Source organism: Rana temporaria, chromosome 5 (genome assembly GCF_905171775.1).
Source record: "Rana temporaria chromosome 5, aRanTem1.1, whole genome shotgun sequence".
Taxonomy (NCBI): Eukaryota; Metazoa; Chordata; class Amphibia; order Anura; family Ranidae; genus Rana; species Rana temporaria.
Window position 1 is genome coordinate 366,566,033 of NC_053493.1, and position 26,499 is coordinate 366,592,531.

General features: G+C 42.3%; 1 protein-coding gene across 1 annotated transcript in view; it reads right to left on the minus strand.

Moving 5' to 3' along the window:
- The window catches only part of RGS22 (regulator of G protein signaling 22), a 169,180-nt gene that overhangs the window by 136,047 nt on the left and 6,634 nt on the right, over positions 1 to 26,499 (minus strand). Inside the window, exons 2-5 of the mRNA XM_040354637.1 lie at positions 23,353 to 23,381; positions 15,624 to 15,686; positions 9,690 to 9,908; positions 808 to 893 (exon numbers count right to left, since the gene is read on the minus strand). Of these exons, the coding sequence (XP_040210571.1) occupies positions 808 to 893; positions 9,690 to 9,908; positions 15,624 to 15,686; positions 23,353 to 23,381 (397 nt within the window). The remainder of the gene's footprint in view (positions 1 to 807; positions 894 to 9,689; positions 9,909 to 15,623; positions 15,687 to 23,352; positions 23,382 to 26,499) is intronic.

The window sequence follows — 26,499 nt, forward strand, 5'->3', positions numbered from 1 at the left end:
TATTTACTAAAGGCAAATACACTTTGCACTACAAGTGCACTTGTAGATCTGAGGGAGACATGCATTTCAGATCTTTCCCTTAGATCTACAGCGACTAAACTTCCAAGTGCACTTTCAGTGCACTTGTAGTACAAAGTGGATTTGCTGTTAGTAAATAAACCTGTGTCTTTGTTTTATGAAAATTATGCAGTGCAATATATTATTTCAGAGCGACACTGTACAGTCACGTGACGTCATACCGCTCTACTTTCCTGATCTGAGGACTACAGCGGGAGGGACTGAGATGCCCCACTGATGTCAGCCGGGAGGAGAGCAGTGGGCGGTCAGGTGACTGCACAGCAGTACTCTGCAATAAGGAATGGAGCTACATAATTTTTATAAAACAAAGGCACTGTGCATCATAGCTGCATATAACAGAGGTATTCTAGTAATTACACAGAGTTATTTTACACAGAATAGCAGCAGGAGAGGGGCGGGGAGCAGATTGGCACTGACTCAATGGCTGACAGACAGGGAGGGAGGGAGGGGGAGAGGAGGAGAGAGAGAGACAGCGGGCTGATAGTGGCACATAAACTGACCACGGTTTAATGAATCAACAGACAAAAGTACCGTGGTCAGCACACAGGGGGACACAAGAACAAGCAGGATAAACCAGGTATTTTACCTCATATAGAGGGACAAATGACTCTGCACAAGCACTATGCTGTATAGCGTGCTTTAAAGGCATGTTTTTTTTTTTTTTTGTAGATGGCAACTAGAGACATTAGGAACAAAGTTTATAAAGAAAATAAAAATAGTTTACTGTACCTGTATTCAAAATAGCAATCACTCTTTAAAAAAGCTGGAAGCCTCTCCTTCTTAACCCACTGAACTCCTTGCTCCCGATTCAGACACTTAGAAAAACGCAAATAAGTCATTAACATGTTTTCTAGCTGAATGTGTGTTATGTATTTATTTGTCGCTGAAGTCACAATACTTTCACTGCTACATTGCTACACAGATAGGTATATATATATATATATATATATATATATATATTATATGTATTTTATCTTTAGTTATTTGGTCTGTGAATGAAATAGAGGGTTCCTATCACTGATACGTCTCTCCTCCATTCACAGAAAGCACTGCATTCTGTGAAAAAATACAACCAGGCATTTTATAAATGGACATGTGGGGCAGAAGGGGAGGATGAGCAGGGCGCTATACTTGTAAAAATTAGTTTAAAAAAATTCATATTGTGAATGTTTATTAGATTTTCCAGTTGTTAGTGGGGTCAAATCTATGTTCCCTTTCACCTGCATTGATGAGAAAATTTGAAGGAGCTTGATGAGAAAAACATTCTTAACCAAATTTCTAACAGTGTATGTGGTATTTGTTCAGTAAGCCTATTTTTTCCAAAATAGTTACAATGAAATTTTGAACGACATTCGCCAAATCGTTAATTGTATGTTTGTTCGAAAATGTACTAGTGTATGGCCAGCTTTACAGAGAGTTAAGAGGCAGTTAATCCATGCAGCACCAGAAACTTGCAGTAAAGAGGATGCAGTATCACTGAAGTGATCATTTTTACAGTAATCAGCAGGACCTTGGATACTATTCATTAGGCTTCTTTCACACTATGGATTGTATGTCCGTTTTATAATATCCGTTTCTACTGTTATTACACCTATTAACGGACGTTTATTAACGGATTTAATAACGGATACATACGGATAAATATTTTACCATTCTTCCTTTATTGAAAACGGATAATGTTTATCCGTATATATCCGTATACATCCGTTATATCATTCCTTTCTAACGTCCGTTAATAAAAACCATTTCACCCTTTCTTGAAGTCCAGCTCCAGAAGTCTTTACTGAGCATGCTCAGTAAAATTAACGTCCGTTAACATAACGGACATTTACGGAGACATTTACTAACGTCCGTGCGCCATAGACTTCAATGTTAAAATATAACGGACGTTAATATATCCGTTAATTGCAACGGACAAAAAAAGGACAAAAAATAGTGCAAGACCCGTCACATATTCCGTTACAACTAACGTCCGTACGTTATAACGGACTATTACGGATCTTTACGGAACAATAAAAAATGCCATAGACTTTAATGATATTTTAAAAGGACGTATAACTTCCGTTTTTTAACATTATCTGACGGATTTTAAAACGGATTATTAAAACGGATTTATTTTGTAGTGTGAAAAGGGCCTTAGATGCAAGATATATTCCTGGTACTGTATACCCAAAAATATTTTTAATTCAACTTCAACTTTAACCCCTTCTCACTGACCATGCGCACATATACAGCCTCATTGACGTTGGTCTTTATCTGTGAGGCCACATATATGTGTACCTGTCTTTGTGCTGGGAGCATGCTGCAATGTGCGCTCCCAGAACACGGACCAGGCTTCACTGGGAGTCCCGGGTCTCATACTAATGACTGGGACCAGGTACTCCCGTTTTTGGGTCACCTTATCACTGTGATAGCCTCTGTTTGGCTATTACAGGGATCAGAAATTGTGCAGCCTGCCCCCGTGCTTGTTTTCCGTTCTGGATGGAAAGGAAGATACATTGGACCTTTCTCTCCTTGCAGGAGAAGAAGATGTAAATAAACAAAAGTGTGTAAAAAAATACAAAACATTTAAAAATAAAGAAACAAATAGCTAGATCAAGGTTTGATCAAGGTCAGTGCCAGTCTTAGTGTTAGGATCAATGTAAGGGTTAAAGGTCAGGGTACGGTAGGTATATTCTGGGTAGGATTTTGTTTAAAAAAGTATTGTTTAAATTCCTTTCAGTGTCAGTGTGTTTTAGGTAGGATAAAAAAAAAGCAAAAGGCACACCATTGTTTCTGCCCTGTACTACAGGTACAAAGAACATACACATACTATATTGTCAAAAGTATTGGGTAGAAATACCTTTAGACACACATGAACTTTAATGACATCCCAGTCTTAGTCTGTAGGGTTCAATATTGAGTTGGCCCACCCTTTGCAGCTATAACAGCTTCAACTCTTCTGGGAAGGCTGTCGACAAGGTTTAGGAGTGTGTCTGTGGGAATGTTTGACCATTCTCCCAGAAGCGCATTTGTGAGGTCAGACACTGATGTTGGACGAGAAGCAAACTAGTTGGTGAGTTGAGCTGGGAATTTTCTCTGGTTTTGTCTTTCATGCGCCCCTTCCATGGGCTCCTTGCTGTGAAGCCCAGTTATAGGTGAGGGCAGGGGCCATCTTTTTGTTATTAAACGAGAAGGCCTGGCTCACAGTCTCTGCTCTAAGTGATCCCAAAGTTGTTCTATCGAGTTGAGGGTAGGCTAGTCAAGTTCCTCCACCACAAACTTGCTCATTAATGTCTTTATGGACCTTGCTTTGTGCACTGGTGTGCAGTAATGTTTGAACAGGAAGGGACCATCCCCAAACTGTTCCCACATAGTTGGGAGCATGAAATTGTCCAAAATGTCTTGTAATGCAGACGCCTTAAGAGTTCCCTTCACTGGAACTAAGGGGCAAAGCCCAACCCCTGAAAAACAATCCCACACCATAACCCCCCCGCCACCAAAATATTTGAACCAGTGCACAAAACAAGGTCCATTAAGACATGGATGAGCGAGTTTCTGGTGGAGGAACTTGCCTGACCTCAACCCTATAGAACACCTTTGGGATGAATTAGAGCAGAAACTGCAAGGCAGGCCTTCTCATCCAAAATCACTGCCTGACTTCACAATTGTGCTTCTGGAAGAATGGTCAAACATTCCCATAGACACACTTGTAAACCTTGTGGACAGCCTTCCCAGAAGAGTTGAAGCTTTTATAGCTTCAACAAGGGTGGGCCAACCCAATATTGCACCTGTACATGGTATTGCTGCGATCATCAGAAGCAAAAAGATTTATTTTGGGTTGTTCTTTGGTGGTAGGTTATGGTAATAGCAAGAAATATACAGCGAAATTTAAATTTTTTTTTTTTTTTTTACTATTTTGGGCCACTAAATGAAATCCCAATTTGTCCTGAAGGTATAATTCATCTTGATACACTTGGGATCCTTTCCCATGGGCTGTCCGATCAGGTTCACCTGTTCTTTTTTCAGGCAGACTTGGTCGGACCCTCCAGTCTCTTTTATGGAGAGGCGGATGTCCGCTGACACTCGCTGCCATCTAATCATGTCCATCAAAAACGGATTGGATCGGATGGAAACGCACAGGCGGCATCGTTTCCATCTGATTGCCCCATAGAGGTGAGCGGGACTGTGTCCTTGTCCGCTCTGCATAGTGGAGAAGACACAGACCTGTCATCCGCCTGCTCAAGGGGGTTAGCAGAGAGATCTGCTGAGCAAGTGGATTCTGCTTAGCGGAGGTTTCTGTGTGAAAGGGGTTTAAGTAGTTGTGATGACGTATACGGTTTTACTAACACATGTTAGGATTTGTTTTACCCTCAGTAACTAGGGGGTTAGATAAGTAAATAAAAATATAGAACATATAAAATATAGATGCGCTAATATTAACTTAAAAGGTGATAAAACGTACAAAGAAAACTAATCAGAGAGAACACTCCATAAACTGTGAATTACTAATATGTCCTTAATTAGTGCACAGTGATTAGCAGGATTCCATGCAGGGAAAAAAAATCACTCTCTTCAATCTGAATGCTAATCCAGCCCTCCACCGCTGTGATCAGATGATACAGGCACTCACAGACAGGGATTGCATGAAAGAAAAGAGAAAAAAACCTCTCATTGCGCAATATTCGATGACAGATCAAAAAATTTAATCAGAGCATTGACATATGCACTCACGAATCCCCGCTTTCAGTAAAGCATGAAAACGCCACTCAGTATGCTGTTTCCTCAGCTCGATCCGATGCACTCAGATTCAATCGCAGGCTCCTCCCTACGCGTTACGTCACAGGCACGCGACTTACTCATGGGTTCCTACCTTCCTACCTACCTTTGGTAGGAACCCATGAGTAAGTCGCGTGCCTGTGACGTAACGCGTAAGGAGGAGCCTGCGATCGAATCTGAGTGCATCGGATCGAGCTGAGGAAACAGCATACTGAGTGGCGTTTTCATGCTTTACTGAAAGCGGGGATTCGTGAGTGCATATGTCAATGCTCTGATTACATTTTTTGATCTGTCATCGAATATTGCGCAATGAGAGGTTTTTTTCTCTTTTCTTTCATGCAATCCCTGTCTGTGAGTGCCTGTATCATCTGATCACAGCGGTGGAGGGCTGGATTAGCATTCAGATTGAAGAGAGTGATTTTTTTTTTCCCTGCATGGAATCCTGCTAATCACTGTGCACTAATTAAGGACATATTAGTAATTCACAGTTTATGGAGTGTTCTCCCTGATTAGTTTTCTTTGTACGTTTTATCACCTTTTAAGTTAATATTAGCGCATCTATATTTTATATGTTTCACTGTTTGGATTTGGTATCACTCAAGATAGCAGCTATATTATTTGGTTTTTTATTTAGGTGCACGTGGAATTGATTATTTAATTAGCGCTGTAGTATATTTTTCACAAATAAAAATATAGGTTTTTGCACAGCATGTTATATACATAGGCCCGGATTCACATACATTGGCGCATATTTATTCCGGCGTAGCGTATCTCTTTTACGCTACGCCGGCGCAGCGCACAGAGGCAAGCACTGGATTCACAAAGCACTCGCTCCCACTCGCTGTTAAAGATACGCTGGGTTTCCTCGGCGTAAGCCGTCGTAGGTGGAAGTGAGCGTGAGCCATGCTAATGAGGCGTGACCCCATGCAAATGATAGGCCAAGCGTCATAGAAGTACCTAAAACATCATTAGCATATGTGAATAGGAAATCAATGGGAGCGCCACTTGCGGCCAGAGTAAATATGCGCCCAAGATACGACCGGGGTAGGGAAGTTATGTCGGTCGGATGAAGCCTATTTTCAGGCGTATTTTGGTTTCAGAGTCCGGCGCATAGATACGACGGCGCATATTTACACTTACGTGGCATATCTCAAGATACGTCGGCGTAAGTGCTTTATGAATCCGGGCCATAGTCATTAAATAAATATTTTTGATTTGGGAGCAGTTAGTGCTTCTTGCAATGACTAAGCTGAATGGTAAACGTTGAAGCTTATTTTAAACTGAATTCTGTTTAGGTATTAGGTGAACCTTACTGTTAAATTGAGTAGTTCTTCTTTTGGCACTTCTGATAAAGGAAGGTGTGACTTTTTGTTGTGGAACATACAATGTATCCAGTTTATGAATAGTGACTAAGAGGATTATCACAAACAAGCATCTAAGCAACAACAGATTAACAATATTGGCCACACACAGAGATCTGGGCTATTACTACTGTGAGCTGTCCTATTTATGGCATCCAAAGTAACATACCTGGGAATGCTTCATTTAATTTAACTGTTTGTTGACAGCTTCAAAAAGAAAAAAGGATTAGTCTACCTGGAAACACACAAACCACCAATCAGGATTATATGTTTGTTTGCAACAAAAGTTACCTATTTGTAGTAAGTTCAAGAATCCTGGCACAAATGTACAAGAGTAAATGTGCAAATGTAGGAGAATCTGATCTGATCACCTGATTTCAGAATCAGTTCATTGGTCATCATTGCATAATATATTGTTGGTAAGATATCAGTCTCATTAGTCATATTTATTTTTATTTATTAAATAGCTTCTCGCTTTTATAATTGTTTAAAGGCAAAATATTAAAGTGGTTGTAAACCCCACTTTTTGACTTTTACCTACAGGTAAGCCTATAATAAGGCTTACCTGTAGGTATAAAGAATATCTCCTAAACCTGTACGGTTTAGGAGATATTCCCCTCGCAATGCGCCGCTGATTGCAGCAGCGCATGCGCATGGGGGGATCCTCGGCTAAAGGACAATTACGTAATTTTCCAAATGTTTTCCGATGGCTGTGCATGCGCAGAACAGGAGATACGTAGTTTTCTGATGTTCCGTCAAATGTGCCCGCCGTCAAAAATGGCCGATTAGTCCCGTTCGTAACTAGGAGTTGTTCGTAAGTCGGGCGTTCGTAAGTCGGGGACCCCCTGTACTGACAAAGGGAAGTGGGGTGGATTTGTGTACTAAAGTAATATCTGCATGTGAAACTGAAGTACTGAGTAAGTAGGCTGACTCCTTCTTATTTATTTTTAAATGTGACTGAAATGTATCATTAAAGCCCAAATAAACCTTTCGATGAAACCCGCTAAATACATTCCAAGCACATTAAATAAAAGGTATGTAAAGCTTTCAGCTCCTTTTTATTAGAAAGCAGCCACAGCCTGAGTAGAAAAGTCTATTCCCTGCCAGCATGCTGCAAAGAAGCAGCCTTGCTCTCTGTATAGTAGTGGTGGTCTCTCTGCAGAGGTCCAGCAACCTCCTCCCCCTTCCTCTTTCCCAACACTATTACCCCCACCCAGAGCTCTCCAATCAATAAAGGTTATGCTCCTTGATGATTGGAGAATTCTGGCTGTGTGTCAGACCTCTGCCGAAAAAGAACCCTGCCTTCAAACAGGGAGGAAGGGCAGGGCTGTCTGAATGAGAGGGCACACCTGGGCACTGCCCAGGGGCCCCAGCTGCATGGGAGGCCCCTGCACTTTCCCCAAGGCAGCTGGTCCTTGAGCCCACGCTGCTCCGAAATTGGGGGGCCCCATGATGGCACAGAGAGTGATGAATACACAGGGAAGGCAGGCTGGCAGCGGTGCGCCGTGCTGTGCAGAACGATACCTATTATTCCACAGCCAGCAGGGGTGGGCAGGGCCTGAGCACCAGTGAAGCTCTGACCCCACCCCATGCAGCTTGAATTCTTAGGACTCGAAGGCTGCGGGGTAGGAGCTGGAGTGGGAGCTGCTGTGTCGGCAGCACCGTCGACACAGCAGGCTGTCCAGCACTGTTTGCACCGAAAGGCTATGAATGCCTGGAGGGATGCTCCCTCTAGGGCATAGAGGGGTCATAGTGCTGGGGAGTCATCATTCTAGCAGATATATTATATGCACAGGACAGCTTTGTTACTTTATGTATGTAGTATTCTCCCACTGTTACTTTGCTGTACAGAATGATTGTTCATGTAGTTAAGGCGGAGCTCCACCCAAAAGGGGAAGCTCCACTTGCCTCCTACCTACTTGATGTCTGTTTACCTGCGCTGTCTTCATTATAGGGGCCCCAGAGCATTACTTTACCCAGGAGCTCATGATGCTATTAAGACGGCCCTGGGGAAGGGTCTTTCTCTACAACATGCTGGCAGGGAACAGGCCATTCTACTCTAGCAGTAGCTGATTTTTAAAGAAAATGAACTGTATGATTTTGCACACCATTTGGTTTGATTCACCTAGAATGCATTTAGCTGATTCAAGCTAAAAGTTGAGTTGGGCTTTAATTTAACCACTTGACACCCGCACGCCGTCATATGACGTCCAAAACGGGGACCTGTTATCCTGGGTGGACGTCATATGACGTGATGGGCTTTGCGGGGGGGATATCTCAATGATGCCTGCACCCGGAGGCATCATTGAGATATCATTTTTTAGCGGCGGCGATCCTGCGCACCGTAAGAACGATCATAGCGGCGGTTCCGCCACTAGATCGTTCTTACAGGCGGCGGGAGGGGACATCCCCCCCTCCCGCCGCCATCCGGTGCTTCTCCAGGCTCTCCCGTCCCACCGGGGGCCCGGAGAGATGATCGCCGTCTGCTGGATGTTTGCCATAGAGAAGACTGGTGACCATCTGGTCACCAGTCATCTCTATGACCGTCGGAGGCCCGGGCGCGATGTGATGACGTCACGCCCGGGTCCCCGTAAGTAAACAAACCGCAATTGCGGCTAGTTTGAATGAGATCTGTGAATTTTTTTTCACGATCTCATTCTTTCCAGCCTGCAGGAGAGATGTGGGGTCTTATTGACCCTGCATCTCTCCTTAAAGAGGACCTGTCATGCACATTCCTATTACAAGGGATGTTTACATTCCTTGTAATAGGAATAAAAGCGATTGAAAAAAAAAAAAGTGTAAAAAAAAGTGTAAAAAATAAAGAAATAAGTAAAATAAAAAAGAAAAAATAATAATAAAAAAATTAAAATGCCCCTGTCCCCGGTAGCTCGCGCTCAGAAGCGTACGCACACGTAAGTCCCGCCCACGTATGTAAACGTCGTTCAAACCACACATGTGAGGTGTCGCCGCGTGCGTTAGAGCGTGTGCAACAATTCTAGCACTAGACCTCCTCTGTAACTCTAAACTGGCAACCTGTAAAAATTTTAAAGTGTCGCCTATGGAGATTTTTAAGTAACGAAGTTTGGCGCCATTCCATGAGTGTACGCAATTTTAAAGCGTGACATGTTAGGTATCTAGTTACTCGGCGTAACATCATCTTTCATATTTTACCAAAAAATTGGGCTAACGTTACTGTTTTGTTATTTTTTAATTTATGAAACCGTTTTTTTTACAAAAAAAAGCCGTTTAAAAAATTATTGCGCAAATACGGTGCAAGATAAAAAGTTGCAATGACCGCCATTTTATTCCCTAGGGTGTCTGCTAAAAAAACATATATAATGTTTGGGGGTTCTGAGTAATTTTCTAGCAAAAGAATGAGGATTTGTACATGTAGGAAAGAAGTGCCAGAATAGGCCCGGGAAGGAGGTGGGTTTTAAAGCCCGGTATTGAAGTGGTTAAGACAGTAGACAATGCATAATAAGTACAGCTTACCATAATGCTATAATGTTTATCAATGTTCAGCTGTAAATCATTAACAGAGGATTTTTTGGATTTGTGTCCAGTGATGCTTCTTGTGGCATCGTAGATGGGGTTTGGGGGCTGATACTCCTGCAACATTTTTTTAATTTGCTGGTTCAGCTGATCTGGAAAATCGCTGAGTACTTCGAAAATCCCATACGTTTTGTTGAATTTGATAGCTTCGGTGAAAGTCTGTAAAAAGAACGACAATTATAAATATTTGTATATATACAAATATAAATAGCAAAAGAGAGATAAATAGAGACAACAAACCTTAATTTTACAATAGGAAAAAAGGTGTAGAGCTAACTCTTTACTTATCTTCTAGCTCTTAGGTCACACCTGGTTATAATAGAAACCCTGGTACACTAAGGCCTCATGGACACATGGGCTTTAGTAAAAAAAAAAACTGGCAGGAGAAAACCATGAATCTTAAGGGGTTATTATCAGTTTGCAGCTTTATGCCACTAAAAGTATATTGGACTATCAGTTTAAAGTGGTTGTGAAGGCACAGTTAGGTAGATTCAGTAAGAGTTAGGCCGACTTATCAGTAGATAAGCCGACCTAACTCAGAATCTACGCCGACTTATGTTTAAGCGTATGCTCAAACAGAGATACACTTAAACATATCTAAGATAGGACGGCTTGCGCCATCCTATCTTAGATTGCAATATTTTGGATGGCCGCTAGGTGGCGCTTCCATTGCGGTCGGCGTAGAATATGTAAATGAGGGGATACGCCGATTCACGAACGTACGCCCGGCCGACGCAGTACTTTTACGCCGTTTGCGTAAGAGATAGGCCGCGTAAAGTTAGAGCTAGGCCCTATTGGAATAGTAATGTCAAGTATGGCCGCCGTTCCCGCGTCGAAATTCGAATTTTTTACGTTGTTTGCGTAAGTCGTGCGTGAATCGGGATTTACGTTGTTTACGTCCACATCAAAATCAATAGGCCCGTGCGGCATACTTAGCCGCAATGCACACTAGGAAATGTAGGCGCCCGGCGCATGCGCAGTAGGAAAAAATGTAAAAAAACGTGAGGTCAAGCCTCATTTACATAAAACACGCCCCCCTCAAACACATTTAAATTAGGCGCCCTTACGCCCGCCCGCTTTAGGCTACGCCGCCGTAAGATAGCAGGCAAGTACATTGTGAATCATGTACTTGCCTAGCTGACTTACGGCGGCGTAGCCTAAACACGCTAAGCTACGCCGCCGCAAGTTTGCACCATTGTACCTGAATCTAGCTAAAGGTTTTTACCTTTATGCATTCTATTGATGAAAGTTAAAAACCCTCTGCATGCTGGAGCCCCCCAGACCCCCGTATTACTTACCTGAGCTCCCTCTCGAACCAAGGATGTCCAGGAGAGCCTTGCTTCCCTGAGGACTCGCACTCCTGATTGGCTCCCAGCAACAGCAGGAGCCATTGGCTCCCGCTGCTGTCAATCACAACCAGTGAGCCAATCAGGAGATGGAGGGGGCGGGCCAAACCGAGGTTCCATGTGTGAATGGAAACACAGAGCCTCGGGTCAAGAGCCTGCCACCACAGCAAGCTATTTACTGTGGGGGCACCTGGCAGCAGGGAGGAGCCAGGAGTGTCAGCGAGGGACCCAAGAACAGGAGGATCCACTGCACAGAGCAGGTAAGTATAACATGTTTGTTATTTGAAAACAAAAAAAGGCTTTAGTATCACTTAAAGTTACTGTTTTTATGGAAAGACAACAGAATGTAAAAATATACAAGTTTAGTACAAAAACATATATTTAATTGTTTCAGGGGTTTTCTTTTTTTGCTGTTAACCTTGAGTCAAAAGTAACTCTTGAGAATTTGGGTCGTTGAAGGAAAGAGTTTTTAAAAAACGGATAGCAGTAATAGAGTATTGTACTGTGTTAGCCCTCAATAATGCAGAACATTTGGCATTTGGGTATTAAGAGGTTACCTGCTATTAATTTGTTTGCCTTTAGTTCTGTTTTAAGTTTTTAACCACTTCCATACAGGGCATTTTCACCCCCTTCCTGCCCAGACCAATTTTCAGTTTTCAGCGCTGTCGCACTTTGAATGACAATTGCGCGGTCGTGGAACGTGGCTCCCAAACAAAATTGACGCTCTTTTTTTTCCCCACAAATAAAGCTTTCTTTTGGTGGTATTTGATCACCTCTGCGGTTTTTATTTTTTGCGCTATAAACAAAAGAAGAGCGACAATTTTGAAAAAAACACAATATCTTTTACTTTTTTTTTTTAAATACTTTTTTTTCCCTCAGTTTAGACCGATACGTTCTTCTACATATTTTTGGTAAAAAATCGCAATAAGCGTATTTGATCGGTTTGCGCAAAAGTTCTAGCATCTACAAAATAGGGAATAGAATTATGGCATTTTTTTTTTTATTTACTAGTAATGGCGACGATCTGCGATTTTTATTGTGAACGTGACATTGCGGCGAACATATCGGACACTTTTGACACATTTTTGGGACCATTCACATTTACACAGCGATTAGTGCTATAAAACTGCACTGATTACTGTGTAAATGTGACTGGCAGGGAATGGGGTTAACACTAGGGGGCGCTGAAGGGGTTAAATATGTTCCCTAAAGTGTGTTCTAACTCTAGGGAGAGGGGGACTCACAAGGGGAGGAGATCGATGTGTGTTCCTCTGTACTGGGAACACACATCGGTCTCCTCACCGCTGACAGGACATGGATCTGTGTGTTTACACACACAGATCCATGGTCCTGCCACGATTGCGGGCAATCGCGGGTGCCCGGCGGACATTACGCCCGCCGGGCACACAAGTACTGTGTCCCGAGCAATGCAGCGGGGGTGCGCGCGTGCCCCCTAGCCGCCCGGGAATGCAAGGACGTCATATAACGTCCAGTCTGAAGGAGGAAGGGTTCCCGTCGATGTCATTTTACAATGACTCGGTAGCGAAGGGGTTAAAGAAGATGCAAGCTTTCATGAAAACTTAGATCCTTTCTTTAGGAAAACTAATGCTAAATTTCACACTTTCTGCAAAACTAAATAAAAAGTTCAGTTGAAAGTTTAAATAAAGCTCTTCTTGTTATACTGTTATCTGTGTTATACCCCAATAAATACAGTAATTCAAAGCCAAATTATCTGTAAAAAAAAAAAAACAGTTGTTCCCTTTATAATGTTATTATATTTCAATATTCTATTGAAAAATATCTGACAGTAACAAATATATCAGTTAAACAATAGTCAGTTCTCCGGTTGTTGTTATATCACAAACACAAGTCCATAAAGTAAAAGCAAATAGGAATAATGTAGACCAGCATCAAATAAACAATCAATAGCAGTGGAATGTTCTCAGGTTAGGATTCTGATTTTAAAGAAATATAATCATTATCAAAAGTTAGGAAGCATAGTCCCAATTCACAAGGGACCAGAAATATACAAATTCTAATCAGCAAATTAGATTACAACCAGGCAGCAATGTAATAGTAATGTAGTAATGGCAGCAATCAGCACTCTCTGCTCGTCCCCGCCCGCTTCACAGCCTCTCAAGTCTTACTCTTCAGGCCCCGGCTACTACTGGGTGGGGAGCGGAGGAAGATCACTCCGCCAGGGAAGGCAAGGAGATAGGCAGGTGGCTGACCAGGATTTAAACCAAGAGAGAAGAACATGCGAGCGAAGCTGAATGGGCATGCGCCCGAAACTGAAGAAACATTCCCTCCGCTCCGACCAGCACATGATCATCAGAAAGGGGTACAGATAATGGGAAAAATACACCCCCGTATGCTAGTAGGTACGGCGGAGCGGGGGGGGGGGTGTAATTCTATTTTTTTTATTTTAATTCTGCACTGACTGTCTTTGAAATTGCCCCTGCCCCCTATTAAATCCAATCTGGGGACAAAGCCAGGGACAGACTTGGTCTGGGGACAGTGTCCTCAATCAGGGGACTGTCCCCTGAAACTGGGGATGTCTGGTACCCTATCCTAAAGACAACCTGAAACAACCAAGATTAAACAACAGAAGAAAAAGGAAAAGAAAAGGAAGAAACCAGAATGAAAAATGAAAAAAGGAAGGGGAGGGTCAGCCCAGGGCTCACTAGGAAACTAGGATATGGCGGATCGGCAGATCCACAGTTCCCATATGTTATCAAATTTCTTAGTGTTGTTACGAAGTATATAGGTGAGTCTGTCATTGACCATAATTCAGATAAGCTTACTCTTTACATATTCAAGAGGAATTGCCGGCTGTTACCAATGTTTAGCAATAGTAATCCTTGCCGCCAACAATATGTACGTGATTCATTTCATTGACTTCCAGGGAACCTCATCAGGTAGCTTTTGGAATAGGGCCGCCTCTGGAGATCTACGGATATTTACTAAGACAGCCACCTCATCTAAGGACTGTAATCTGCAATATATTACATATTTGTTCTTAAGCTGTTAGCCCTATTTTATCTAAACTTCTATTTTGGGTAGAGTAGGGAACAGTTAAAGCAGGGGTTCACCCAAAAATACATTTTTAACATTACATTCAGCCGAGTTGTCCTAATGACAATCGGCTGTTTTTTTTTTTGTTTTTTTTTCATACATACCGTATTTTCACCGCTGCTTCCGGGTATGTCTTCTGCGGGACTGGGCGTTCCTAATTGTTTGACAGGCTTCCGACCGTCGCAGAATGCGCGTCACGAGTTGCCGAAAGAAGCCGAACGTCGGTGCGGCTCTACACGGCGCCTGCGCACCGACGTTCGGCTTCTTTCGGCAACTCGTGACGCGCAGTATGCAAAGGTCGGAAGCCTGTCAATCAATTAGGAACGCCCAGTCCCGCAGAAGACATACCCGGAAGCGGCGGTGAAAATACGGTATGTACGGGAAAAAAAACAGCCGATTGTCATTAGGACAACTCGGCTGAATGTAATGTTAAAACATTTTTTTGGGGGTGAACCTCCACTTTAAGTCCCGATCATGATAAATTTGCTATCTGTTTGCCGTTGGCTAGATTTGCTTCATGCCTTCCCACAGAGTTATCATTGGAACAAGTGTCCTCATTGTAAGATCCCCCTAAATGCCTGTTTGGTGACCCAAGAATTCAGATTTTCCTATCACTTTCAGCTCTAGTAACAATGGTCCCCAGGACAAATATGAAGAGTGAATGTCCCTAATGGAGAGAAAAACTTGGAATCTAGCCCCTCACCACGCTATATAATACTATAAAAAGTTTGGTTTTAGATACACCTCTAGAGCCGTTTTAGATCTATATGTTGTGGGAACACATGGCAATGCACACTACATGTGTTTATGCAGTATTATTCATTGTATGCCACTCTAACACACTGCAGTGCATATGCATATGCATTGCAGTGCATTACAACATAGTGTGATGTGTCCAAAATGTTGTGGCACGTCCAATTTTTGGCAGCCCATTATTTTAAAAGAGCAGCCTTAATTCAATAAATGTTAATGCATGACAGAACACGCGTTAAAGGACCAAACATGTAAATGAGCCCTAAATAAATGTGGTGCTGAAAATGAGTGTCTGCATTTGACCTATATACTGATAGGCTAGTCATCCTAATGGGCATTAATGCTCCTTTCACTAACCAGATCACTACCTAGAGTTTCTTTCATTTTCAGAGTACAGAGAGTAAAGCCCAGTACACACCACTAGTGTTTATTCGTTCAACCCAGAAAAAAAAAAACTGACAGCTCCGGTCAGAGCTGCTGTACTAACAATCCGATGTCAGGTCAGCGATCTCCCCTGCTGTTCTATTGAGTTATAATGCCGCGTACACACGGTCGCTTTATGTGATGTAAAAAAACGGCTGATGTCACCCGACATTCAGCCTGTGTGTACTAGGCATAATACGTGTAATGTCAATACTGGTATCACTGGGGATGGGAGATTAACATGTTACTGTTGACTGCATGGTAAACAAACACTTACTGGAAGGCGAAGGAATTCATTGAAGTAATCCACAAGCAGATCATCCGTTACTAGGAAGTCCTCCTGTGCAAAGAACACAACAAGTCATGAAATCTAAGCCACAGTATTTAGAGTATGAAGTGATATGCCCACCCTTTCAGACTAGTTTGACAGCCAGTTAATCAATACCTGAATGAATACTATATTCCTTTCATGATGTATCTGACACACCTACCATTAATAAGCTCAGGAACAAATTGTACTGATCTGTGCTGTAGTTTGAAATGATTCCCCTCTGTGCTTCTTTATTAAATAATGAGCCACTACAATACCAGGATCTGCAGAAACGTAATCAATGTAAACAGGTGACATTTGGTGAAAGCCACATGTGAAGTATAATAGCAGATAAATCATACTATATAGTAGACCACATTTTTTGATGGTGAATGTTCATTTTGGTTCAATCACTTATCACTATAATGCATACTGTATAATCATATAGCCATATGTTCATATACCATTCTCTGTTCAATGGTATCACATTAATCATCTGAAATGAGAGATTACAGTAAGTCCTGAAAATAAATAGAGTCTGTCAGTCACCTAGTTTTTTCATAGGTTGAAGACGTATTCAAGGAATGGGTTTAAACCAGACGTTCTCCATGGACCCCTCGGGTTCCTCCTGAGGTTGCTAGGGGTTCCTTGAGCTGTGACTGATTGACCTCCCATCTGATGGTGTATGCATAGTTCTGGGACCAATTCCACTTGGTAGAGCCAAGAGAATAACACCAATTTTCTTTACAGCTGTCTGTAAGTGTGGCATTCTGACCACCACTGTGACAGCTTTCAAACTTTTAAACATCATTGAGACAGGGAATTTATTTTAGGGGTTCCTCTGGGATAAAAAATATTGGAAAAATCAGCTTCACACCTATGCGAATTGGTTGTGGCTTAAGCCGCATCCAATTCTCATTACATTATAAACTACATTGATTTCAATGAGGCTGGTTCACATATGTGCGATTCATTCGCACTGCGCATTGCCGAAAAAACGTGTGCGTTTTCTAGGCATTGCGGTGCGAATTCAGGCCCATTATCTTCTATGGGTACGAATCTGATTCGCACATGTGTTCATTTCTCTTCAGGATTTCTCTCATTCAGCTCAGTACACTTCCCCCCTCCCCTCTCCTCTCCCAGGTCTCCAAATTCGCATCTAAAATGGAGCTGATCTGCTGAACACTCCTGTTATCTCTCTGCAGAGATAAGAGAGCTGAAATTCGCACCGCACAAGTGTGATTCCGGCCTCAAACACTTTGGACCATATTGTCTCAAACTAATTATCCGCATGCCACTTCTGTGTGACTGATGGTGAAACTGTAATTCACTCTTGTAGTCTATGGTACATACAGTGAGCCATGTCCTTATCCAGGGGGTGCTCTGTGGCATCCTCTCTGTGCACTAAACACAGAGGATTGCTCGCTCTCACACCCCTGCCACTCAGGAGAAGCATTGTATTTTTTTCAATGACTACAAGATGTTTTCTGATTGGTCAAGGTGGAAACCATGTGATCATCTGCCCGTCCTCTCCATTTTGGCTATTCAGACACATGTATTCATTAAAAAAAGGAGGTACGGGAGCAAGAGAAATCCTGTGTGTTTAGTGCACTAAACAGAGGAGAAGTCATTTGCACACCTGCTGGAAGAAGAAATGTCTCATTGTATGTAGCATAGGTAGCACACTAGATTACAGCTTTATCATCTGCCACACACGAGGTGTAGGGTGACCACGTGTCCCGGATTGCCCGGGACAGTCCCGCATTTTGCAGGTCTGTCCCGGGCACATTCATTGCAGGACAATACAGTGTCCCGTAATGAAACTGACACAGACACCCCCCCCCCCGGCCAATATGATGCCCCCAAAAAAGGCTGCCACATCACCGCTTCACTCACTGACAGTACTTGTCCTGGCTGGGAATGCCTGGAGGAGCACAATCCCGCCCCCTGCTTGTGATTGGGGAAATCAGAAATCCCGCCTCTTGTGTCCAATCACTGTAATGTGATTCGTTACAGCACAAGCTGATTTTTGGGAAGGGAGGGTGTCCCTGACTGGTAGTTTGGAAATGTGGTCACCCTAACGAGGTGTCATCTGCAAAATGTATTTCAGCCAAGCTGGTCCAAAGTAATCTCATTCCTGGACGGAAATACAAATTGAATGGCACGTAGAATGTCTCCCATATGTGTATTTAATCTGTATATTTAGATGTATTCCTGTTGTTCAGTTTTACACCAAATCACACTGAGTATTAGAGCGTTAAGCAGGTAGAATTACTGTAAACAGTACTGTGTTTGGTACACACACAATCATTGTAACAATATAAAAGAAACTGTTCTATATTAACCTCTCCTAGCAACATCCACCTAACACAACTTCTGCTAAAGGACAGGGATGTTATCTGTTGAAACAATGTCTAAAAGGTAGGACTGATGGAAACACACACATACGCAACACACACACACATACACAACACACACGCACACACAAACTAAGATCCTTTGCACACGGGGCTGTCCATCTGCAGAGCATCTCTCCCAGAGTTTTAGTGCACCGGGATAGACAGGTACTGGTGTTTAGGGCCCTGTGCATTCAGGAATGGAGATCAAAAAGACAGAACTGCGTTTTAGACCCTCGTCCCTGAAACTCACAGGGCCATAAACATCAATACCACTCGATACAACACACAGCCCCATCCTGCTTCCCCTCACCGGAGCACAAAAAGGCTGGGAGGGGCACACTGAGGCTAGATGTTCAAGTCCCTGTGTCCAAAGGACCAACAATTAGTAAAGGAAATCACTCAACCTGTAAATCACTGCTGAACATATCAATGCTGAGATCTAAGTGGGTCAATGTTTTTTAGAACAGTTCCCAAGCTCAATAAGTCACCTATATAATAATGTTAAAGAGAATGTGTCTCATGTACCTGTGTGGGAATATTCATATAGAACAGGGGTCTCCAAATTTTCTAAACAAAGGGCCAGTTTGATGTCTTTCAGACTTTAAGGGGGCCGGAATGTGGCCATTGGGAATAGAAATTGTCCTGGCATCAGTCAGAGTAAAAAGTGCATCTTTGACATTAGGGGGAGGGATAGTGCCCCGTAGTTGATGTCAGTAAAAGGAATTATGCCCCATTGTTGGTGTCAGTGAGAGGAATACTGCAGCAAGGGTCGGATAAAGGCAAGCAAGGGCCACAGTTTGGAGACCACTGATATAATAGCTTTCAATTCATGACTTCCAAACTGTTTATCAGTTTAGTGAGGTTCTACTTATTTAGCTTTATTGTATATATGTTATTGATGAATTATTTTGAGGGGACAACAAATTTACACTGATATACAAGCTGTGCAGTCACTACTTTACATTGTAGCAAAGTGTCATTTCTTCAGTGTTGTCACATGAAAAGATATAATAAAATATTTACAAAAATGGGAGGGGTGTACTCACTTTTTTGAGATACTGTGTATAACATACAAGCATATGATTTCATCACTAATATGTTTCATGTAGTAGAAACAACTACAGCAAACCAGACGTATAAATGTCTCAGTCACTTTTTTTGCATCAAAGACATCACACAGGTCATGAAACTCAATGGGCCAGATCCACGAAGCGCGGCGCTTCTCTCCGTCCGGCGTAGTGTATCTCAGATACACTACGCCGCCGTAACTTACTTTTTTTTTTTGTATCCTCAAAGATTTCCCGCCGTAAGTTACGGCGGCGTAGTGTAACTTAGGCGGCATAAGGGCGCGCAATTTAAATGTATGTGATGGGGGCGTGTTTTATGTTAATACGTCGTGACCCGACGTAAATGACGTTTTTTTTTTAACGGCGCATGCGCCGTCCTTGGGGATATCCCAGTGCGCATGCTCGAAATTAAACCGGAACAAGCCAATGCTTACGACAGTGACGTCATTCTACGCAAAGCCCTATTCACGAACGACTTACGCAAACGACGTAACATTTTCAAAATTTGTCGCGGGAACGACGGCCATACATAACATAGGATACGCCTCATATAGCAGGGGTAACTATATGCCGGAAAAAATGTAAAAATGATGTAAAAAAATGCGCCGGCCGGACGTACGTTCGTGGATCGCCGTATCTAGCTAATTTGCATACTCGACGCGGAATTCAACGGAAACGCCACCTAGCGGCCAGCGTAAATATGCACCTACGATCCAACGGCGTACTAAGACGTACGCCTGTCGGATCGAGCCCAGAATCCGTTGTATCTTGTTTTGTGGATACAATACAGAGATACGACGGGGGAGCTTTGAAATTACGCGGCGTATCCATAGATACGCCGGCGTAATTTGTTTGAGGATCTGGCCCAATGTGTTTAGCACTCTATAGAAATCAGCCCTGGTTCACATTGATGCGATTTGGCATGCGATTGACATGTCAAATCACATGCTAAAGCTATTGCCCTTAACCACTTAAGACCCGGACCAAAATGCAGGTAAAGGACCAGGCCTCTTTTTGCAATTCAGCACTGCGTCGCTTTAACTCACAATTGTGCGGTCGTGCGACGTGGCTCCCAAACAAAATTGGCGTCCTTTTTTCCCCACAAATAGAGCTTTCTTTTGGTGGTATTTGATCACCTCTGCGGTTTTTATTTTTTGCGCTATAAACAAAAATAGAGCGACAATTTTGAAAAGAAATTCAATATATTTAACTTTTTGCTAAAATTAATATCCCCCAAAAGTATATATAAAAAAAAAATGTTTTCCTCAGTTTAGGTCGATACGTATTTTTCTACCTATTTTTGGTATAAAAAAATCGCAATAGGCGTTTATCGATTGGCTTGCACAAAATTTATAGCGTTTACAAAATAGGGGATAGTTTTATGGCATTTTTATGAATTTTTTTTTTTTACTACTAATGGCAGCGATCAGCGATTTTTTTCGTGACTGCGACATGGCGGACACATCGGACAATTTTGACACATTTTTGGGACTATTGTCATTTTCACAGCAAAAAATGCTATAAAAATGCATTGTTTACTGTGAAAATTACAGTTTGGGAGTTAATTTCAGTTTGGGAGTTAACCACTAGGGGGCGATGAAGGGGTTAAGTGTGACCTCATATGTGTTTCTAACTGTAGGGGGGCGGGGCTGGATGTGTGATGTCATTGATCGCCTTTCCCTATATCAGGGAACAGACGATCAATGACAGCGCCACTGTGAAGAACAGGGAAGGTGTTTTTACACACAGCTCTCCCCGTTCTTCAGCCCTGGGGACCGATCGTGGGACTCCGGCAGCGATCGGGTTCGTGATTGTGCCCAGCCGTGCCATTCTGCCGACGTATATCGGCGTTAGGCGGTCCTTAAGTGGTTAATGACACCTTCTGAATTGGTGCGACGCCGACTTTGCGGCGCTGCACTGATTCCCCAAAGTAGTTTCTGTACTGCACCATAGGCTGAGGGTCAGGCTAAGGGTCAGAACCTCTGGTAGGTTTTTACTGTTATTTGCACCTCCACTTAGGAGGTTCTTTTCACTTTATGTCCTAGTACTAGGAGTCCGAAGAAGTGATTGAAGATCTATCCACTGGGGATTAAGATAGCAATAACAACTTGTTTAGTAGTTTAGTAGAGGATTAAAAAAAAATGAGGATTTAAAGGATACGTTTTCTTTTCAGAACATGTTACAGCTTACTGTATTTAGGTTGTAATAAATAGCATTATCAGCACCCCCCCCCCCTCCCTAATGACAGCAGACAGGTGGGCCTCCTTCCCTCGCACCTGCTGTTAGATTTAAAAAAAAAAAAGTTTTGCTGTCTAGGGCTCCGCTCACAGCAATTTGTGAATGAGAGAACTACAAGTCTAGTCTGCCACTGCGGCAGATGGTTTCGCTTTAAGGTTGTATGTCACAGTGGCCTCTGTTCCTCTCATTCAGGGCTGCTGTTAGGCTGTATGAGGCTATGCGATTTCTATCTGACAGGGCCCTCATATAAAAAGGGGCTCTGGTCATAGGTGTTCGCCAGTCAGGATTAACTAGGAAAGCTCCCCGCCCCCCCCTTTCCCCTGACATGGCTTTTTATTTGCCCCTTTTTTTATAATAGAAAGCGTAGAGGGAAATGGATAACATTTGTGGAAAAAGGATTATTCGGCCTGAGCCATAGTGGCTGGGCCATCTTTGAAGTACTCTGTATTTTAATATAAGATTAATAAAAGTATTCATCGGTTTATGTTTAAAAAATTGTGTATTTGCACCAGGTGAGTATTACATAATACTATGATATGCATACTAGCTCATTATGCCTTTGTCTTGCAGGTGTTATTTTTTTTTTCAAAAGTGGGTTTACAACCACTATAAAACCATTAATAAAGCCGCAGCCGTTATTCATCCAATTCAGTGGTCTGGCTTGTGTGTAATAGTTTTGTTTAAAGGAACACTAAAGGTTCATTTTTTATTAGATCAATTGATTGCTGTAAGCTAGACCATTTAAATATCACTTACCTCGTTTTTCCTTTTGACCTCCAAAATACAGTAATCCAGGTTTGAAAATGCCATTTCCTGTCTCTCCTCTTCTTGCTTTCCACCAGCATCTGAGCCGTTTTGCATGGTGGAAAGCAGAATGTGCTCACCTCCTCCCTATGACTACAGCCCTGCGTGAAGATGCTCCCTTATCCCTCACAGTCATGGAGGCCAAGCCTAATGGGAACTGTAGTTCCCACTAGGCCGTGATGTAGCAAGAATGAATGCGCACCGCAAACCAGGAAGTCAGTGAGAATAACGAATCAGGAATGCTGGAGGTGAATAAAACAGCTCGATTTCAACAGGTATCAAACTAGTTATAATGCAAAACATTACTTTTTACTTTATCAGCTACTGTCAGACTTTAATTTAAGAGGAAAATATTTTTAGGCCAGATTCACGTAGAATCGCGGCGGCGTAAGGTATCGTAGATACGTTACACCGCCGCAAGTTTTCATCGCAAGTGCCTGATTCACAAAGCACTTGCGATGAAAACTACGCCGGCGGCCTCCGGCGCAGGGCGGGCCAATTCAAATGGGCGTGTGCCATTTAAATTAGGCGCGCTCCCGCGCCGGACCTACTGCTCATGCTCCGTTTCGCAATTCCCGTTGTGCTTTGCGCGCCGTGACGTCATTTTTTCGAACGGCAACGCGCGTAGCGTACTTCCGTATTCCCGGACGTGTTACGCAAACGACGTTAAATTTTAAATTTCGACGCGGGAACGATGGCCATACTTTAGACAGCAACACGATTGCTGACTAAAGTTAGGGCACCCAAAACGACGACTAAATTTGCGACGGGAAACTAGACTAGCGGCGACGTAGCGAACACGAAAATCCGTCGTGGATCGCCGTAACTCCTAATTTGCATACCCGATGCTGGTTTACGACGCGAACTCCCCCCAGCGGCGGCCGCGGTACTGCATCCTAAGATCCGACAGTGTAAAACAATTACACCTGTCGGATCTTATGGATATCTATGCGTAACTGATTCTATGAATCAGTCGCATAGATAGAAACAGAGATACGACGGCGTATCAGGAGATACGCCGTCGTATCCCCTTTGTGAATCTGGCCCTTTGTCTTTACAACCCCTTTAAATTGCCTACTGCCTACAATCCCATAACATTAGATTATAAAAAAACAGGTTGCTATTCCTGAAAATATTTTTTAAATGTAGTTATATGAAAATATATGTCAAAGAATATGTCATACTTACAAAAACATCTTCTGTTATATTAGGAGGCCCTGGAAAATGAATATATAAAAAAAAAAACTGAGCATTATAACATGAATAAAATTGTTGCTTATATCATTTGCCTGCTGAAAAATGTAAGAATTAAAAATATTATGTGCACAGCATAGTAAATATACATGCCTCTACTACACTGTATATCACACAACATGAAGAGGCAGCACCTACATCGAACCTGCATTGTTAGGATGTTTAGGGTAGCCGTACATAATTAGACTTCTCTTGTTTAGCTATGCAGGGAAATATGAATAGATTCTTCCATTCACTCTAAATAACGTGGGATGGAGAATCCTTACTGCTGGCTATTGTGTTCAGCAACTGCAGCAGCCGCGGCTGTCTGAATATCTGAATAGTGACTGCATCTGATTGGCTGCAGTCACTATTTGGCTGTACATTTTCCATCCAGCTATTTTATTTTTCAGTCAACTTTTTTGGAGCCGTCTGCTGCTGACAGATCCACCCTTAGCTTGTTTTGTCAGATTTAGCATTAATTGGTCAAAATTTGAGCGGTGTACGGCCAGCTTCACAGCAGGCTGATCTGTCTTGTAAAACAGGCCATACATGCAAAGATTTCTTCAGGAAGTCCTTCAGGACTTCTCCAGAGCCTCTCCCATCTTCTGGGTCTCCCTGCCCCAGTATGTCTGGTCAGCCCCTAACCCGTCCACCTTTAGGAGATCCCTGAATACTCATTTATTCAGGGAAGCCTATCCCACACCCATCTAACAACTGTCCCAGAGCCACCCCCATCTAATCATTCTCTACAACTATTACCTTTTTCACCACCACCCCCTCCCTTTAGAATGTAAGCTCTACGAGCGGGGCCCCCCTGTACCTTCTGTTTTGAACTGTAGGGCTGCAACTAACGATTATTTTCGTAATTGATTAGTTGGCCGACTATTGTTTCGATTAATCGATTAATCGGACAATAGCCTTAAAAAAAATAAAAAATAATTAGCATTTAAAAAAAAAAATTGGGCCAATTTGTTGTTGGGCAGATTACAAAACACAAATTGCCGCAAAAACACATTACATGCTTTTCTACAGCTTCTCCATTGAAGTATATTGAACCAAAAAAAACAAAATGGCACCGTTTTGCGTTAAAAAGTCCTTGCCCTTTCCAAATACGCAGCAGCTGAAAAAAAATCATGGATGTGAACGTGTCTCATAGGAAAACATGTAAATGAACTGTAGTGTGTTTCTGCAAAAAGCACCAAAAAACAGAGGTGTGACCCAGGCCTGAGATGTTTAGTAACATAATGGGGTTAAAAAAACAAACAAAAAGAAGTACAAAAAGAGCAAATAATCGCTACTGTAAGGGGTTAATTTGTTTTACTGTGGGGACAGTGAATGTAATATTTACAGTAGCGATTTGCTTTTTTGTACTATAAAGGGCCAATTTTAGTTTTTTTAACCCCATTATGTTACTGGCCGATTAATCGATTATGAAAATTGTAATCGATTAATTTCATAATCGATTAGTTGTCGATTAATCGATTAGTTGTTCCAGCCCTATTGAACTGTACTGTAATTGTGCTGCCCCCCCCCCCCCTCTACATTGTATAGTGCATGCGTAAACTGTTGGTGATATATAAATCCTGTATAATAATAATAATAATAAATTTTGTTTAGCCAGCAGGTTGAATGAAAGATCTAACAGGTTCCTCCATCCAAGCTAAACATCACATATGGGCGATTCTCCCCTGCCACGTGGTGACACCCATGGTTGTCAAAATACCCGAACAGAAACTGCAGCTGATTGGCTGCAATCGCTGTTTGACCTTCATTTTTTCCTTTTGGCTTCTTTGATCCTCAAAATTCTATGGGGTAGATTCAGATACAATGGAGTATCTTTGTGCGGGGCGTAACGTATCTCAGATACGTTACGCCGCCGTAAATTAGGGCGCAAGTTACGTATTCAGAAAGAACTTGCGCCCTATGTTACGGCGGCGTAACGTATGTGGTCCGGCATAAGCCCGCCTAATTCAAATGTGGATGATGTGGGCGTGTTTTACCTAAATGTAGTGTGACCCCACGTATTTGACATTATCTACCTAATTTGCATATTCAACGCATAAATATACGGAAGAGACACCTAGCGGCCAGCCTAAAATTGCAAATAAGATACGACAGCGTAAGAAACTTACGCCGGTCGGATCTTAGTCAAATCTATGCGTAACTGATTCTATGAATCAGGCGCATAGATACGACGCCGCACACTCAGAGATACGACGGCGTATCTGGAGATACGCCGTCGTATCTTCTACATGAATCTACCCCTATGTGTGTATGGCCAGCTTAAAGTAGAACCAAAGGCATTTATTTATTTATTTTGGACAGAGTGTAGAGGGATTACCTGTCAGGTCATTATTGTTGTTTGTCCCCCCGTTAGGGAGATTGACCCTCTCTATTTGTTGTGTTTACAATTATCACTGAAGGTGAAAGTGAAAGAAAATTCCAAATTTCAGTTGTCACTAAAACTGAGGTAGGTGACGCTGGTGACAACCATGGATTTTCTTTCACTTCCTGGTTTGACTATGAGACAGGAAGTGAAAGGAAATATCCTAAATGGGACACAGATGACAAAAAAAAATATTTGACAAGGGTTATGACCCTCCATTACATTATCCAAAATAGAAAAATTGTGCCTTTAGTTTTACTTTAATGCCGCGTACACACCATCACTTTCTGCGATGGAAAAAAACGTCATTTTCAAAAACGTCAATTTAATTGACCGTGTGTGGGCAAAAACGTCGTTTTATGTCTTCTAAAAAACGACAGAAAAAAATTGAAGCATGCTTCAATTTTATGTGTCGTTTTTCAAAAGTGCACTTTTTACCTCACAGAAATTGACCGTGTGTAGCAAAAAACGTCGTTTTCTAAGACGTTTTTTCATCTACGCATGCCCAGAAGCTAGCTTCAATGGTAAAACGTGGTGGAACGTAACCTGACTTTGCAAGATCATTGTGAGAAAACGATGGTGTGTATGCAACTTCGTCTTTGAAAATTGAAGTTTCAAAAACGTCATTTTTTACTTCACAGAAAGTGTCGTTTTTTTTCATCACATAAAGTGATGGTGTGTACGGGGCATAAGTGTGCATTCACACTCGTGAA